This window comes from Spinacia oleracea, chromosome 3 (assembly GCF_020520425.1).
Source record: "Spinacia oleracea cultivar Varoflay chromosome 3, BTI_SOV_V1, whole genome shotgun sequence".
NCBI classification, from domain to species: domain Eukaryota; kingdom Viridiplantae; phylum Streptophyta; class Magnoliopsida; order Caryophyllales; family Amaranthaceae; genus Spinacia; species Spinacia oleracea.
The window spans coordinates 4,685,344-4,704,434 of NC_079489.1; the positions used below are offsets into that span (position 1 = coordinate 4,685,344).

The window sequence follows — 19,091 nt, forward strand, 5'->3', positions numbered from 1 at the left end:
GACTTGAGCATAATCTGAGTACTAAGTACAAAGTCAAAATAGTGCGATGACAACGTAAAAGAAATTTACCCTTATTAATTTGGGACGGAAGAGAGTCAAGAGACTATTTGTTCATGCATTAATTTTACCCTAAATAATTAATTTTATGAGGTTGAGCAATTGAGCATAAGCTCTTGGGTTGAGTATTTTATGACTCCGAAATGCTACACGAACATGCTAGCTCACTAAGCATTATAGTCACTTAAGATGGTCAAAAACTGATCTGATCTAACCGACATCCGACAAAAATCTAGTGACCCGGAAAAAAAATCATACATTCAATCCACATGAGCACAATGACCAAAGAACATAACATTATCTGATTATACCTGATCAGTAACCGGATGAAAACACAATTTGACAACCACTTATAGAGTTATAGGTACATCCATACACGAGGGTGAGAAACATCTATTCTATAACCATAATAAAAGAGAAGCCCCTAAAACCAAATTAAAAAAGAACAATTATATATTTTACTTGATTTATGGAAACATTATATTATTATATATGTTAAAAAATATAGATTTCTAATTATAGAAAATCTTTTAAATGTATTATTTATATGATGAATATGTGAAATATTTACGATTTTCAAAAGATTCCACTATTTTTACAGTACTAAATATGAATTTTTTTTCAAAAAAAAACACGTCGGACATAAAAATTAAAAACGTAACTCTTTTTTATATCATAGATTGACATATTTTGTCAGCTTTGATAAGAGTATGTCATAAAATTATTTTTTGTTACTTAGTTTATAAGAATCATTTATTAGCTATATTATATTATTGGACCTTTATTGGCGAATAGGAGTACTAAAAAAATGATAATGTTATATATATATATCTAATAATTTTTTGGTATAGTGGTTAAATATGAGGCTCTGTGTATAATGGATTTCAGGTTTTGAATCCCAATTTTCGAGTTGTAATTATATTCCCCGTTGTGGTTTATTTGCATCAAAATTTTAAAACACCAAACTTGTTCTAATTAGATTCTAGCACCGATGTTGTTTGTTGTCTACTTGGCGTCTTTCTACCAATTAAAATTCTAAATATTTATCTTATAGGAAGTTGTATTTGTTTAGGAATACGTTTCCTAAAACTAAACGCGCACGTTTCGTTATTAATAAAATAATAATAATCTCAAACCTCTACTCTAATATTCACATAAAGTTTAATTGGCAAAAGTCTAAAGAAAATATGGCGGAGGCGAATGTCATTGAAAGGGGAAGATGGAAGTTTGCAGCAAATTACAATCATAATGATGGGTGCTTACCTCAGGAATTAACAACCGAAATCTTGCTTCGACTACCGACAAAATCATTGGTAAGATTCAAACTAGTTAGCAAATTATGGAGTTTTTTAATCTCAAACCCTAATTTCATCAAGTCTCATTCACTAAACCCAAACAATATGCCCTTAACCTTGTTATATGATTCAAAATATCGTCTGCTTAAGTCCGTTTCTCTTGGTAAAAGGGACGAAAACTTAAACTTAAACCCGACTGTGCTAGAAGTAAACCCTTGTTTCCTCTACATTGAAGAATATCTATACGACGGCATACTTGGATCATGTCATGGGCTTATATGCACGTACTCTAATCAAACAAAACTTATCTACCTTTGTAACCCCCTGACCAAAGAAACCAAGGAAATATCATTCCCAAACCCTAAAATCATATCCTATGACTGCAAAGACATTAGAAATATGTCATGGTTTGACTTTGTTCCTTCTATCAATGACTACAAGATATTGTTAGTATTTGGAACACGAACATCAAACCTAAGAATCCATGTATACTCAATGAAGGATAATAAATGGAGAGAATTAAATACTAGTGATTTTAAGTCCCTTGTTATTACTGGAGGATACATAGGGTGGGAAAGGAATGTGGCTCTAATCAATGAGAAATTGCATTTTGTTTGTTTCAACTTTAATCATCGAACACAGTTTATAGCTAAGTTTGATCTAGTACAAGACATTTTCGAGTTGATGCCGATTATTTTGAATGATAATAATAACAATTATCGTTATTGTTATGGAGAATTCGTTGATATTGTTCAAGGCACAATTAGTATTCACGGTCGTGGACGTTACATTCTTCCCGGAGGGTCGTGGGTGATGGAGGCTTGGAAGTTAGAGAAATTGTTTAGCCTCGAGTTATCGGGTTTTCCAATAGGATTCACATCTTGTGGGGGATTAATTTTGAGAAGACCAAATCCCGATGATAATCATGAGTATGAGCTTGTGTTTGTCGACCTGACTCAAAATCCACCTAGTCAAATACAACTCGGAAGATCAGAGCGTGCTCGTTACATGTTGGATTATGTGGAAACTCTTGTTTCTCCTTTTTCTTTGCCTTAGAATAATTTTTATAATTATAATTTTGTGATTAGTTTCGCGTTTAGTGTGGGAGTACGTACTAGTACAAACTACATTGTTTAACCTTTTGTAATTTGTATCAGTATGCATGATTTTTAACTTAATTTGATGTTGCGATCTACACTCTCGATAGATCTTCATTCATTCATTTGTATGGTTTGATAAGTTATACTTTGTACTTCATGTTTGTGATCAATAACGTAGCAATTTCAGCACCTATACATTTTAGAGAAAAAGATAACGAGACATAGTTACGCTTAATAACGTCGTAATACATAGTTTGTTCCTAACTTCCTATCACTAGGAGTTTGCATATTATTTTCAACGTAAACCATAGACCATAGTTACGCTTGTTCCCTTACGATAGTATAAGGCATAATTGTAATTCTAAATCCTCAAATATTAGAGTGATACGGTAAAGAAGCTCAAGCGAGAAGGGGTAAATAAATATTCCCTCTGTCCCAGAATACTCGCACCGGTTCGAGTCGACACGTTTGCTAATGCACAACTTTGACCACCAATATCTTTAACTACATATTATAAAAACTTATGAAATATTAATATTTTAAAAATATATGTTAAGATGAAGCCAACAACATATTATATGCTAACTTTTGTTTTCATATACTAGAAATAAAATAGGGTCAAGGTGAATTATGTGCATAGTGCAAAAAGTCAAACCGGTGCGTGTATTCCGGGACGGAGGGAGTAGCACGTAAGATGCACATGTTAAAATCAATTAATCTTGGAAGTTTTAAGTCAACGTTCATTATTCGGGATTAGGTAGTATCTTACGTAGTACAATATAAATTTTTATAAGGTAATTAAGTTTTTTTTGTATAAAGTTGTTTTTCACAAAAATTCAATTTTATAAGGTAATTTTTGACAAATTTAACTTATTTTTAAAGTAATTACCGACTATTATGATCATTGTTTTGGTGCGTTTGGATTTGGGATTTTGTATGCATAAAGTTTAGGTTAAAGAACTACCTTATACTAGTGGTCGATGTTACGTTGTTTGTTGTCTTCTTGGTGTCTTTCTAGCCATAATACTATTACTTTTTTTTTTAGAGACCATAATACTATTACTATACACTCGTTAATTGTATAACAACCAAAATTCTAAATAAATTAAGTATATACTTATCTAGTTATCTTATAGGAATTTGTATTAGTTTAGGAATATGTTTCCTAATACTGCGCACGTATCTTATTAATAATTATAGTCTTAAAGCTTTACCCTAATATTCACATAAAACCCCTACAAGTTCAATTCGCAAAGTGTGAAACCCTAGTAAAAATATGGCGGAGGCAAAAGTCATTGAAAGGGGAAGATGGAAGTTTGCAGCAAATTATGATCATATTGATGGATGCTTAATTACCGCAAGAGCTAACACTCGAGATCTTACTTCGACTACCGACAAAATCATTCGTAAGATTTAAATTAGTATCCAAATCATGGAATTCCCTATTCTCAAACCCTAATTTCATCAAGTCCAATACATTAAACTCAAACAATCTGCCCTTCACCTTGCTCTATAATTTTAATAACAGGCTGCTTAAGTCTGTATCTTTTGGTAAAAGGGACGACAACTTAAACTTAAATCCGACTGTATTAGAAGTAAACCCTTCTTTCCTCGACACAGAAACAAATCCATGTGGCATAATTGGATCATGTCATGGCCTTATATGCACGTACTCTAATTACAAAAAACTTATCTACCTTTGTAACCCCCTCACCAAAGAAACCAAGGAAATATCATTCCCATACCCTAAAACCAAATACTTTCATTGTAGAGAGGTTAGAAATATGGCATGGTTTGGCTTCGTTCCTTCTATAAATGACTACAAGATTTTGTTAATAGTTGGAGGAATACCAAAACAAAGCCTAAGAATACTTGTGTACTCAATGAGGAATAATATATGGAGAGAGTTAGATGCTAGTGCTTTTAATTCCCTTGATGTTACTAATGGAGAATATATAATTTGGGGAAGGAAGAAGGTGGTTATAATCAATGAGACATTGCATTTTTGTTTCTTCATTAAACGTCAAAACTTATTTATGGCTAAATTTGATCCAGTTCAAGAAATTTTCGAGTGGATGCCGATTATTTTGAATTATGATAATAATAATAATAATAATAATAATAATCATGGTTATTTTAATGGAGGATTCATTGATATCTTTCAAGACGACACAAGTATTTGCATTTTGGAATTTTTTCCGGAAAAGCTGGATGCTAATCCCCACGTGGTTGTTTGGAAGTTAGAGCAATATGGTAAGTCGGATTCTTGGAAAAAATTGTTTAGACTCGATTTGGGTTTATTAATCATCTTTCGGGGGACATACGAACTTCTGATGATGAATTGGACTCTGAGACTGAGCTTGTGTTTGTCGACCTGACTCAAAATCCACCTAATCAAACTCAACTCGGAAGAGTAGAGGATGATTATTACATGTTGGAATTTATATGTGGAACTCTCGTATCTCCTTTTTCTTTGGGTTGAAAAAAAAAATCAGAATTTCAATTATGTTATCATTTGTATGGTTTTCTGCGATGAATGCGGTAGTTTGATCAACGGTGGACATTAGGAATAAAATCAAAAGATGTAACCAAAATTAATAATCTGCATAAATTTATGATTAGTACGTACGAGACCAAACCAAACAAACATAAATAAGCATTTGTGAGAGGTGTAGTATAATATTAATGACTTCTTCCCCAAGTTTAAGGACTTGTTGATTTTAACATGTTAAAGAGGTGTAGTGTTACTAGTGGCGATTCTTCGTTATGGTCTGGGTGGGCCCTACACCCTAGGACAAAAAATTTCATGTGTATTTTTATAAATTTATATATTGATTGGAAAAAAAAATTATTGTTTAATTCTCCTACTAATTACCCTAGTAAAACCAGTTCAAGATCCGCCAATTTTTAGGAAAGTCTTCAACCGACTCCTAGTGGCACTCAACAAGAGCAATGTCATTTGTTTTACGGGAGAAGCCATCATCATTTTTCAACTTTTAAAAACACATCTAGATGAGCTGTATATGTACACAAACACTCTTTAAGAATGCACATCATCATAAAAGAATGAGAAGTATAACATTATAATAAATATACATTATGTACAATTGCATTTTCGGAGAGGTGCATGCACGAGTAAACATGATGTTTACAAGGCAATCAAAAACCCTTCACTATACCCCATGGGGTTTTGTGGGGCCATACTGGGTACTTAAAACCATCTCGAAAAACGACCATGAAGTTTACGAGGCAATAAAAAACCCCTCAATATACCCCCATGAGGTTTTGTGGGGCCATACTGGGTGCTTAGAACCATCTCGAAAAACGACCATGAAGTTTACGAGGCAATAAAAAACCCCTCAATATACCCCCATGAGGTTATGTGGGGCCATACTGGGTGCTTAGAACCATGAAGTTTACAAGCTATATCAGGAAGGAATACCTCAACTCCACAGACTTGTGCATCTCAGCCTCCACTGTGTGTCAATTTCATAGGCATTTCGGTTCCAGCAACTGTTTTCATGATAAAACCGACAACATAAGCAACCCAGTTTCTGTTGTTGAATATTAATTTACACAACTGGAGTTGGAGTTTACTTCCAAAGGAGATGATGAGCTTTTAGAGGCATGCTTTCTAGTCCTCCTTGATGGAGAAGAGACGGAATCTTTCTCAGAAATTCCAGTTTTCGGTTCAGTTGAACAAGACACATCTTTTGAGCTCGAAATTTCCTTGCTACAATCACGGTTGGGACTTATTGTCCTCTTGATTCTTGAAAGTGGTTTATGATGAGAATTCAAACTTAACCATGAACCCTTTGTGTGGCCTTTCCCTTTCCCTGCCCCTTTCCTAGGAGTTCTTCCTTTTCTCTGAGTCTGAGTCTGTTCAGACGCAAGTGATTTCAAAAGCTGAGCGTGGGTAGCGGTGACCAATGCAGCATCATCTACCTGCTCCTGATTCAACAACCAAAATGTACTCAATACAACTGCAACCAAAACAGATTTTTGGAATAGGAAGAAGCTTTTCCCACGTATAAGCATTTCCTAGGAAGTGGGTGATATTGTTTGGTTAAACATGGGAAGTAAATTCTCATAGGAAGTTTCACTTACCTAAAGGAATGTAGGTAAGCAACTTCCTCTATTTTGTAGGAAGTGTGACTTCCCATGTTTTTGTCAACCAAACAATACTCTAATCTTTCACTTCCTAGGAAATCATACTTCCTATGTTTTTCATGTCAACCAAACATCACCTAAGTTTAGATATGTTGAAGGCAAACTAAGCATATGGAAAAATAATCTGTCGTCGTGCTTTATCTAAGTAATCTTATTTAAAGTTTAGAGGGTGTTTGTAGGTGATTCCTAATGACAATCATGCTATTCCAGGATGTTAGAAAAGAGTCATCACATTTTCTAAACTAACATCAGGTAATGCTTTTGGATCACCTAAACTAACCCAAACCCCCTTCAGAATGAATCAATCAACTACAGAAAATGGTTGCCAAGTTATTCAGTAAAATCCCCATATACCAAGAGTTGGGATGACGAATATTTTTCTGCAATTAATTAACTCCATAATAGCAGGTTGCTCAAGTAAGCCCTGCGAGTCTGTGACAGACCCTATGGATTGACAGCTAACTAAAACAAAAGAAATGAACAACACACCAATGACACAGATGCTTTTTTCAGGTAAGAAGTAAAAATATCACCTTATGAAAGGCGTCGGCGTCGACAACTTGTACAGCGTCTGATTCCTTTTCTCCATCAGAATCCGCCATTTCTTCACACTCGAACTCTATATCCTCCCATTCTTCATCAGAATCACTCAATTCTTCCTGTTCCATTACTACTTCTAAGAGAGGTTGAATACCAACGTCATCATTACTACTAACAAGCTTATGCGACACTGCAACAGACTTTTCAGGATTAGGTATCTCCGCCGTATGCCTCTTAGCAACAAGATCTGCAGTAGGCTGAAGCTCAGCAAATTCAGAAAAATCACTACTTGTCTCTTTCACACTCTCAACAACTCTTGATCCATCAACTGATGGATTTATTTCAGCCCCTTGTTGACTTGAAACTTTTCTCCTTTTAGATGCAGAGCTCGGGTGGATATTCAAGTCCAAATCATTTGCATCAGCACTGGGACTGGTTTGAGCTGCTGCAGTTGCACCAGCATCATAAACAATATCTTCCACAAATTGATCCCTAGAGAGTTCCAGATCAGTATTCAGCACACAGCCAGTATCTAAGGAGTTGGCATGGAATTCCTTTGCTCTCTGTAACAAGGGATGAAAATCTAGACTAGAAGATGGTGGGGCAGTTTCTTTTTTAGAGCTCGAAGATTTTAAGCCAGCATCGGGAACTTGAAGTAGAGTAGGTGGAAAGAAACTAAAAGTAGGAATCCTCATAGGACTATTAACAGGGTAGCATGGTAAATTCCCCTCTTCAATGGTTCGAAACAGTAAAGGGTGCATCTGAGGATCCAAGTTTGCGCCTCTTTCTTTAGTAAGACTGTATCCATTCTTCAAGAGTTCATTCGTCACGCTTAAAGAATTGGGATTTGATATCATAGATTTGTCTTGCATATGTTTTACTAAATCTGCAGAGCAGTTAACACCACCAACCTCACCTGAGCTTCCAAGGTGGGAACTTCTGAGCGAAGCCTGAGATATAACACGGACTGCTGGAGGAAGTTTGACATGGGGTAACTCTGGTGCTAATTTTACTAAATTAGGCTTTCCAGCCCTCTGGGACCGAAATACTGATTCGCCAAATGTTTCTGAAATTGGTATAGGCGGAGGAAAGCTAGACGTGTGAGGATGCACAGATTTGCAATGCACTAGATGGGAATCTTCTGTAGCAGCTGAGACCTTTTGGGCATGAACTTTGCCAGATTGAGATGCTTGATTCCGTTGATTATCTATCCCGTTCTGAACCACTCCAGTAGGAGTGGGTCTCCAGTCGGCCAAAAAAGCTTCGTGAACATATGCTTCATTATCATTTTCCACGCAGTCCTCCCCACTTTCATTCTGGCAAACCAGAAAATCCATCATGTTAAAGACATGTTTATACAAAAGATACAAACCAAACATGCACACTGCACCAAACTATTTACTTATACAAATGACAAATCCCAGCGAATCAAGTCCATGAAATCCTCTCCACTTTCGTTTTGGGAACAACAAAATTCATCATGTTAATGACAATTTTGACAAAGAAAATGCAAGCCAAAAATTTGCACACTGCACCAAACCGATTAATCATGAAAATTCCAACCAGACTTCTAAAACCAACATTTTACAAGAAAAATGACTTCATAAGAATCAACCGAATGGAATCCAAGCTTAAAGTCGAAATCTTCTACATCAGGAGCACTTATTCAACACATTAGCTGCAATGCCTGCAACAACTATAATACGAACATCTTTCTGTGAACTGACATGAGCAACTTAAAAGTAATCGAAAATGACTTCCATAATCGATGGTGAAGGGTGAAATTAAGAGCTGACATCACCTTTTGCCACAATCTCATTCATTAAGCGGTTAAATAGGTCTCAAAGAAAGTGCAATATGCATGGGGGACCTCCTGTTCTTTCTCTCTCACCCAATCTCCCTAGAAGTATGTAAACCTACCTCTGCATATTTTTGCGCATATATCTAGAGCAAGCACAATGGTGATATGAAAGGTACCTCCTTTTCAGATCCAGTCTGAAAGTAATCCACAACTGCCATTTTGCTTCTTCTCCTGTTTGACTCATATACTCTATGTTTCTCCTTCTTAGCTGAATCAGCTTTGTATGATTTCTGGGTTCCAATAGCAATGCGCCACTGTCGAGGGAGCAGATTTGGATCCCTATAGGGTACCATAGTTCTCCAAACTGATACCCAGTCAAGTTTGAATGCTTTGAGTCCCTAGTTTATTTTAAAGTGCAAGTAATAGAATGCAACACCCAGTAATCAATCGAAAATCATTATTGGGTAATTGAAATACACAAAGTGAAGTCCAATAATATAAAATTACCTCCTGAATACGAGCTTTCTCCTCATCTGTGAGTGGAGATGTTTTCATCTTTCTTACATTCTGAAAGAAGCCAAGCCAGAAAAAACAAAAAACCAAAAAAAAAAAAAAAAGTTATCGGTCTTATTCAAATAGAAATTTATAACTGAAATAACTAAGTACAAGGTGGACGAGGAACACCAGGACACTGGCACTTTCTTAGAACAAATACCGCCTTATATCTTCCCCAAAAAAATATAAGAGAAAAAATTAGGCCATATTACAACTACCAGATATGTCCAAATGATTTAATTAGGAAACATATTTATGGGAGAAAATCTACAAGAAGCCAGGAGAATCATTTGACTCCACTGAAACAGAAAAGGAAAACTTGCTTTGCTCTAATGAAATACACCAATCACAGTGAACCGGAAAAAATTCAAAAGAACTCTTCCCAGTTTCTCGGCACTAGAAGCTGTTTCAGGAGGTAGCTCAGTCACTAAGCTTATAATGCCCTTGAGCAAATATCCTAAAAAAAAACACCATTTAGTTATTACAAAAATAATTTATGATACATGTTATGTATCTTTCTAACGCCTCCTGTACAACTTATCCTTTAAATGCCATTAGTCCAGCACGCTAGCCAACGAAAGAATGGTGAAGCATAAAAACCAAGTGTCTGGCAAAAAAAAAAATTGAATCCATGTAAACCAGACTTTTTATGTCTCCTCAAACGCAGCTGTTGCTCCACGGCAATACGGACTCGACCCGCCAGAGATAAGAGGCATAGGGCTAAAGAGAAAAAAAGTTATCCATCTCACATATCTTACACTATCAAGTTTCAAAATACGTATGAACACTTAGTTTTCAAGCAAAACCAAGAAAATTTCTGAAGTTCTAGATCTAACATCTTCGCATGTAGCCAAATTTGACACTTTTAACGAAGTACATGCAGCATAGAATAATACATGTTCCAATACCATTGTAATCCCACACTTTGAAGTTTGAACCTTTATCTTCATACTCAGGTAGTTTAAGGTTAAAATTTCAATGAGCCACATTCTCTCCAAATTTTCTATCACCAAATCTGTTCAACTAAATCCCATATCTATTAACTACAGCAATTTAAGATTCCATAACTTGCATAAGTAATGCATTTACTCTTTACACTGAATACATTAGGCTTTACCCATATCTACCCACAGATCACTTTATGTGAGAGATTTTGTTCACGAGAAATCCTTACAAACCCCCTCTTCTCTTGAAGGGAACATTTTCAAATACCACATTTTCTAAACCCAAACTATCCTCTTCCTTAGTCTAATTATAGACCTTCCCAAGCCACCGCAACAATTCCTGACATCTACAGTCTATTAAAATGTCTTCAACATACACATAACAACAAAACAAAGATAGCAAACTGTGATGGGGTAAAACGAAAACGTTACCTCATAAGTATGAGGAGACAGCTATTGCAAAACAATACCGATGCCATCTTAAGTTATTAACATAACCACTATTTAATGTTGCGACCGATAGGTTGTTTTAATATAGTGTTCACTGTTCAGTAGCTATCCCGTAATGGTTAAAATTATCCCATATCTTATATTTTGGTTAAATTAGTTGAAGATTCTCCTGATAATGTAAAATGGCATTTAACACAGTATTTGACGTCATAAGTTGACTACGAAGTGACATTAAATATTGCATTGGTTGGTGAAATAAGAAATGGCTTATATTTTGGATCAAAAGAAATTGGCTAGGAAAAGGTGCTTGCATTTTCCTTACATTTAGGACTAACAATGCAATACTTGCATGTTCCTTTAATTTCTTCAAAAAGTCAAACCACTATGAAAAGTACCATCAACACACTAGAGCTTGAGTTCACACATCTCCAAAAAACACAGTTACAAAATATAAAACCGAGTTCGAGGTTGTTTCTTATGACCCACCAAAAGTCCAATACTCCAAGACCAGAGATGTTTGTCACTATATCCATCAATTAATATCTGAATTATGTGAACGTTGTCGATATTAATTCTTCATACCTTGCCCTTTCTTTCTCTCCCTGTCTTCTCTGTTTCTTCATTGTAGCTCAAAATTTCACTCACGTCCATTTTTGCTTGTGTTGACATAGATTTGTGTTGTCCTAATATCATAGATCTAACGCCAGGACTTTACCGTATCATAAAAACAGCTGCCTGATCTCTTCCTTGCAAAACAGTCTCAGTCTATGCCAGTACTTGATAGAAGACGAACCGCATCAATTACAAGTCTAGATAAATAGGAACCCTAAGGTGCAAATTCCATAAGGAGTGGTCATCTCTCCTACTCACAAAGCCCCCTCCACAAAAACAAAGGTCACGAGATGTCAGTCACCAACACCATAACAAAGCCTGATCTCCTGCTATTATCCATAATAATGTTTTCCTGAATGAGGGCTCTAAGTTTTACTTAAAGTGTCCTTGGGACACCAGTAACCCCACTCTTTCCAATTTATCTTATAGACACTAGAAACTAGATAGCAGTTAAAGATTCATGACCAATAATTCGAACTTATAGTAAAACAATCGAGTCAAAAGTTTTTAGAGATCCATAGCATCTCGACTCTAGACCCTCTACACCAGGATCCCTACAGCAAGAGGCATTAACCTTAGAATCTTAGATGCAGATCCTGGTCTACCAACTACAGGATGCATTACATCCTCCTGTAAAAATACCGCTGCTAGGAAGACCGTTTCCTACCTCATAATCACAGTTAATCTACCACATTAAATTTTTTTCTCATTTTGGCATAAGAACAAAATAAAAACCAAGTAGCGGTATGCCCCTTGACTCGTCAAGGTTCAAAGTCATCTTAGGATATTGACAAGATGCAAATGTTGAACAAAGAAATACAAACTGCATAAACTGTTTATAAGACAGGAAAAAGATGAAAAGTGAATGCACCAAACACCAGATGTTAAGAGAAACAGGGGGGGGGGGGGGGGGGGGGGTGGTTACTAGACTTCAACGACATAGAAGAGAAAGGGAAGCAGGAAAATCAAGCAATAAATCCCAAGGCATCCAACATAAGGATTCATACTTTTTTTGTAACATGAACCTCATATCTTAACTTATAATTAACTAGTTCGACTAAGGCTTGAATGATAAAGGGGATCAATCATACGAATTATAAGTTCATCAACAAGTTAAATTTTCAATATATATTGACTGTCATTTATAATTCAAGTATGCGTCAAAACATTGTATTGACTGCTTAAACATTTAAAGCAGGCACAGACTGAGCTTGCATCTCAGAAACCCAACTCCAGAGAAATTCTCAGATGCTACAGGAGGTACCTTTGTATGCCTCACACCTAGGGATTTCTCAAGCGTTGTAGTTAACATTAGCTAGAGGTTAGAACCTTTGCTGGAGTAAAACTAGCACATGTATATGCATCGCTAGAGGAGGTGGTAGAGACTGAAAATATTAAAGGAAAAACAATGATAAATACTTTGATAGACATCTCTATCAAAGCAAGATGCCAACATCAATGCTGGGCAGCTATCAAAGAATTTAGATGAATACCACGCACTTTATCCCATTGAAGAAATTGAAAGAATACCTTTATTGGGTTATCAGGTGCCTTAGCGGAACAGCGGTTTTTTGCTCTTACAAAAATCTGAGACATACAAAAGGATGCCATTAAGGACAGTAATAGATTCTAGAAAAATTCTACTTAACAAAATTAAAATTCATGCATAGATTTGACATAGGATAAAATAGTAAAGAAAGCAAGATAGTAAGCTGATCATAGCATATACTTCCTCTGTTTTTTTGTTTTTTTAAAAATACACTATTTGGATTTTACACTATTCACACACTCTCCTTTGACCATTCTTTGTAATATACACGTGAACAAAATATAGTCATGTAGGATACTAGGATGTTGTTAGATTCCTCTCGATATACACATTCAAAATATCTCATTTTTATATATCTTTTACTAAAAGATAATTGAACGTATTAATGGTCAAAGTTGTACAACAAGCGTGAAAATCAAATGGTGCAATAAAAATGAAAATAAATCAAAAAAAGGGAAGAAATACATACGTTTTTCATGAAAAAAGATTCCAGTCAAGTAAGAAGTCGGAAAGTACATCGAAAGAGTCTTCTAAAAAGCTAACATAAGTTATAATTGAACATGGTGTACATCATTCATAGAAAACTCCAGAAAAGCAGAACAGAACACCACAAATTTACACAGAAGACACAGTAAACAACTCCATTCCTAAAGAACTCAAGACTAGATGCATAACAACTTAATTATAACATTATATAAAGAACTATAGATCCAATTAAGTTTTTATTAACATATATGGCTCAAACTTCAAAGTACAAAATATACCTAAGGTTATAATACCAAGTTATAGTCCAGTACAGAGATGAATAACAGTTAAAATACCAAGTTAAAAGAATAGGCAATGTACAGTATACCGCACCAACCCCACTCCACTCCAACCAAAATTGTTATAACAAACCATGGTAACCAGTTCACTTCAGAAAGTGCAAATGCTTAAAACATAATGGAGTGCCGGATTGGGTGAGAGGACGCTGACATCCAAAGAATATCCAGCTCCCCATTCAGAAAAAGATTTATTCAAAAAATTAAACACGAAAACCAAAAAATTCAAATGTCAGCCATCTTTGCCTTCACGAAGATGACAGTCTACATCAAGGAAAGTATCAAAAGAATAGGAGAGAAAATGTACTTAAAAAAGAACAGGGAAGGGAAGTAGATGATAGAAGGGAGAAAGTTAAACATGGTTGTCTCATAAGTATAAGTGCTTAAGTTTCCCATCCTTCCAACCAGCTTCAATATGGGCAGCAAAGTTGCTATGATTTATTTTGATGTGCTCTTGAGACAAGTGGCAAACAGTATAGCCAGGATGATGAAAATTTGGCCAAATCTGATGGTTACCAATCAAGTACTTCAACATTCAATAGAAATTTACGCATATCAAGTTCTAAAGTCAAAACTGCTGAAAAGAATGTGACACAAACAAAGACTTAGGTACTCAATGACCAAAAGCATCAGTACAATACATTCAGATAAGCCATATGCGATATTAAATAGTTGAATACCACAAAAAATTGGACATAAATTTTTAAAACACGATATGATGATATGATTACATGGGAAATTTGGATAAATGGAAGTATAGAACAGTAATAACTAATACTCCGTAACACAAATAACTGAATCCTGTAAAATTCACATCTAAACGCAGAGCAAATCAGGCACACCAATAGACACGCATATACTTCCTTTGTTCTTTTTTAGTTACAACTTACAACTGTATGACTTTTGAGCTATTCACGATTCCACATACTCTCTTTTGACCATATTTGGTGAATTATATGTAAGGTAAAACATAGCAACTCGGGACTGCTACTAATTCAAAGAGCTTGAAAAGTATTAAGAGAGGAAACATGAAGATTGGGGGGGGGGGGGGGGGGGGGGTGAAACATAATTGATTATTATCTGTAAAATACAGCAAAAATAGAAGAATGTTACAAGCATTCAAGAGGCTCGTTCTCTCCCAAAACTGAAAAATAACTAATAGGAAACTCTCATTAATATTCACATGCTTTCTCTTTCACTAATCTCCTATAGCTTCTCCTATAGACAACTATCTATCTTCGTCAAGCTACTAATAACTGAATAATAATGCTACTACCTAAAGTGCCCCTCCCTCTTCTATCAATGCTGAGAGATTTAGCTGTTTATCATTACCGGCTCCCTAAATTTGCACTTTCTCATGAAGGTTGATAGTAATTGGCTCTCGATCCTCGGCATTTCCAACAATGATCCTTGCTATTAATCACAGAGCTCAGAAAAAAATAAGAGAAGAAATTAATTCGTCCATGATGTTTAGAAGCCTAGAAGGTGTCTTGTTAGATTCAACTCATGTACATTTTCAAAACATAACTTTTTTATATAATTTATACTTACATATAATAGATATATGAATGGTCAAAGTTGTGAGTTGGCAAAGCGTGAAAGTTAAAGATGCAAATAAAAAGAACGGAGGAAGTAGAATAGCACAAGATGTAGAACACAAGCTCCAGCAATAGATCAAAATAAGAAATTGTTAAGAACAAGTTCTTACCTGATGCTCTGACTTGCAAGGCAAAAAACGCTGTTGAATAGATTTCCAATCATTATTATATTCCATTATTCCCGATGCAAGCAACCTACATTTACAAATCCCAAACCAGGGGAAGAAAGCCGCATATCAAGCACCTTGTATATACAATCAAGTACAATGTAACAATGTTCCATTGATCTCAATGCTACCTATTCGGCATACATTGTAGCAGAAAACATAATAAATGAAGATAGTCAAAATAACAATAGGTAAATTATCACCATGACACCACATAGTCAAAACATACAAATTTCGACAACTGTAGATGACAAGAGAATTATAAAATAACCAAACAACCCAAAGGTAACAAACATTTCAAGACAAGTTAACTAAACAGCAAAAAAAAGAAAAGAAAAAAAGACTTACACATCTTCAGCACCCGTGAAAAGCACCCGATTAGCAACAGCAGAGGTAGGTGGCTTGTGAGGAAACAATGCTGGATTAAACAACGAATAAAAGGGATGTGCCAGTTTTGTAATTTGTTGGGGGACCAAGGCGACGGATTGTTTCTTGGTACTTTCAACAAGGGTAGCAGCCAATGTCTTTTTAGCCACTTTATTATTTGGTGATTCACTGGTATTTAATGATCGATCGTCTCCTTTAGAAACATTATGATCCACTTCAGGCGAAGAACAAATAGGAAGGGGGAAAAGAGGCTGTTTTTCCAAATATATATTAGTAGTTTCCAAACAGCGCCTTTGATGCTCTCGTACAGCTGGAAAAGGGAGAGATAACAAAAGAAAAGACAAATTATATTCAATCAAAATCAGGTAGGCTATGTGGTTTATTTAAACCCGAAACTTACCATTAGAAACATCATCAATATATCTTCCAACTAACTTCAATGGTGCAACATCCAAAACTGATAGCACAGAACCACCTACAACCGGCAACCATCGACAGTCCTGAACAAGGCAACCAAGGTCTCTTCATTGCAGTTTCAACATTCTATCACAAATTAAGGATGCGATCCTTGAACTGCTACTAGATAAGAAGAAGTGTACCTGACCATCATTAGGTGATACACCAGAGTCCTCTTTATTTTCAACCGAAACAGACGGGAAAGTGCATGAGGGGAGAAAACAAGAAGTGGGGTAAGGTCCATTTCTCCAGGCTAGTACTAGATCACGTTTGTGAAGAAGTTCTGCCAGTAGGCCCTTAGTTTGAGATGCAATATGCTGCCGGGACGGTTCAAGAACAGAAAGTGAATATACTTGGACAAGGATCTGTACATGTTCATATATTAAGCAATGCAGTTGGCCTATCTGATAAGGCTGGAATCCATTCACTAAAAAACCTTGATCACGCTGGGGGAACTGCGAAGAAGTCTCAAATGCATGATATCTAGGGCCAAGACAGGGAACAGATGTAGTGGGGATAACAGGCAATAGTGGACGTAAGGGCATCTTTCCCTGCTGCGCTACCTTCTTTTTATTTTGGGCATTGGCCCTTTTCTGTCCCTTTCGCCTAGTCTCAGGACGCCGACTAGCTCTTTCAAACCTCTCATCCGTATAAGGCGTCACAACACAATCATCAATGTCACTCTCAAGCGCTTCTTCAATTTCAATCTCGAAGTCTGCATCATTATCTTCGTCGTCATCATCATCACCATTACCCTCTATATTCCCTTGTTGATCCCCATTTCCTCCATTCAAAACTGCAGCAAGAAACTTCTTATACTCTTCTTCCTCGTCAACATTTTGAATATCTTCTTCGTCGTCAGTTTCTTGTAGAAATGTCTCCAACTCATCAAGCGTAAAACTGGCGAGAGAATACCGAGCTCTAGTCCGTTTACAAATAGCTTCCTCATCATCCAAATCAATTACAGGTTTGTTCCTAAAGCTAACCATTCTCATCTCTGCCTCTAAAACATCCTCAACAGCATCAGTTCCACTATTCAACTCATTCTCCTTATCTTGAACCTTATCTTTTTCCAGACCCAAAACTAAAACCGAACCCCTCTTACAAAAATCATTACTTTCCCTCTCATGGGCAACATCAGCCATCCCCTTCAGTGACCCATGAGTATCTGCAGAAACTACATTCCCAACATGACTATTAATAACATCAGTATCCAACCCTTCCACTTCCGAGCTCAAGCTCGACGAACCCTCTCCCGAAAGACTCTCCTTCAGAAATGGATTAAAATCAACATCCTCGTCTTCAGACTCGCCCTCTAGTGTAAGTTCTTCCATTACAATCAGTGGCGGTGCCAGCATTGTTTCCTTAAGGGTTCGGAATTCTTGGGCGCATATAATAAAATCATAATCCAAATCCAAATTACAACTACTAATTCGTAGGGCACATATTTGAAAGCGATTTTTGTGACTTTGAAATATGGTTTTTCCAGAAATGTTCTATACCCTTCATCTTGTATCAACGAAATCAACCTATTCAAAATCATAGATTTCAATTTAGCAATTGCAACAAAATATTTAAATTTCAAACCCTAACTTCCTAAATTGTAAAGCAACAAATAAATTATATTCTAAACTAAATCTAACTTATCTAACATTAAAATTGAACATTCTAGTCACGAATTCATCTATTGTTCAAACAATTCTAATTCAATGTTTCAAATTTTCAATTAAATAAATTTGCAAAAGCAATGAAATTAATGGGTAGAGTTTATACCTTTGAGGGGGGGATGAGAGAATGAGAGATGCCGAGTTGCCGCCGATCACCTTTCCGCGCCGACCAGTCGACCACCTTGCCGCGCCGACCAAAGAGGAGAGGAGAGTTAGCCGCGCCGACCACCTTGTATGTATACTTCTTGAAGCTTCTTGTGACTGTGATCGTACTTGTGTAAACGATTAATTGCAGTAAAGACATGATCAAAAGGGAGTCGGGCCGGGTTCAGGCGGGGATGAAGTTTAAAATCAACTACCCTCGCGTCTTTTGAATCACATAATATACCCCTATTTTTTTCCCAAGTTTGCACCAAATACCCCTAAACCGACCTTCCGTTAGTCCTCCGTTAAGTCGTGTTTATAATTCACAGAATACCCCTATTTATAAACTTATTGCACAATATACACCTATTTTGAAACTAAGTTGCACCAAATACTCAAACTGCTTTTAAACTGCAGAATTTGATTTCCACAAATCGTTCACCTAATTAATCAAATTAATCAACCTAAAAGTTAAACCTAAAACAAAAATAGAAGTAATAATCAAAAGAAAATTGAAATGCTCAAACAACAAATCCAATAAGAAATTGATTGAATTGAATTTTACTGTTGGTATACATATCGGTCAGTGCATTAGTCACTGCAGTACTACATCTAAATCCAGCAGCCACCATTGAGGAACGAACTCTCTTCCCAAGTGCAAGCAAACAGGACTCATGAATTTACTTCATTATCTTATACGGGAAAACTAATCTGATGGTTTTGTAATAACTGAACTTAATGCAACTGTTCGAGAAGCTTGATGTCATAGGAAGAGCTT

The 19,091-nt window shown here is 36.0% G+C and overlaps 2 protein-coding genes across 3 annotated transcripts; one reads left to right on the plus strand and one right to left on the minus strand.

Annotated features, from left to right (window-relative positions):
* Nucleotides 1-1,244: 1,244 nt before the first annotated feature.
* Nucleotides 1,245-2,408, plus strand: LOC130468922 (F-box/kelch-repeat protein At3g23880-like). The gene has a single exon (XM_056837976.1). The coding sequence runs from the start codon at nucleotides 1,245-1,247 to the stop codon at nucleotides 2,406-2,408; it is 1,164 nt and encodes a 387-aa protein (XP_056693954.1).
* A 3,083-nt stretch (nucleotides 2,409-5,491) lies between these two features.
* On the minus strand, nucleotides 5,492-18,470 carry LOC110780031 (uncharacterized). Of its 2 annotated transcripts, none has more exons than XM_021984470.2 (10): nucleotides 18,276-18,470; nucleotides 16,646-18,031; nucleotides 16,447-16,546; nucleotides 16,008-16,356; nucleotides 15,603-15,687; nucleotides 13,055-13,111; nucleotides 9,471-9,530; nucleotides 9,140-9,361; nucleotides 7,156-8,478; nucleotides 5,492-6,397 (listed from the first exon to the last, which is right to left on the minus strand). In XM_021984470.2, exons 2-10 carry the CDS (start codon nucleotides 17,858-17,860, stop codon nucleotides 6,020-6,022), a joined length of 3,789 nt encoding a protein of 1,262 aa, XP_021840162.1. In that variant the 5' UTR covers nucleotides 17,861-18,031; nucleotides 18,276-18,470; the 3' UTR covers nucleotides 5,492-6,019. The 2 variants fall into 2 exon arrangements, with proteins under 2 accessions (XP_021840162.1, XP_021840156.1); XM_021984464.2 differs by having other exon boundaries at nucleotides 5,492-6,403; nucleotides 18,276-18,469.
* Nucleotides 18,471-19,091: the final 621 nt, after the last annotated feature.

Excerpts from the sequence above, each read along its gene's own strand:
- LOC110780031 (XM_021984464.2), bottom strand. The coding sequence starts at position 17,860 with ATGCTGGCACCGCCACTGATTGTAATGGAAGAACTTACACTAGAGGGC. Across the intron at positions 16,357-16,446 it reads TATTGATGATGTTTCTAATG|CTGTACGAGAGCATCAAAGG; the intron begins GTAAGTTTCGGG and ends TCCCTTTTCCAG. Across the intron at positions 9,362-9,470 it reads AGAAAGCTCGTATTCAGGAG|GGACTCAAAGCATTCAAACT; the intron begins GTAATTTTATAT and ends AAAATAAACTAG.
- LOC130468922 (XM_056837976.1), top strand. The coding sequence starts at position 1,245 with ATGGCGGAGGCGAATGTCATTGAAAGGGGAAGATGGAAGTTTGCAGCA.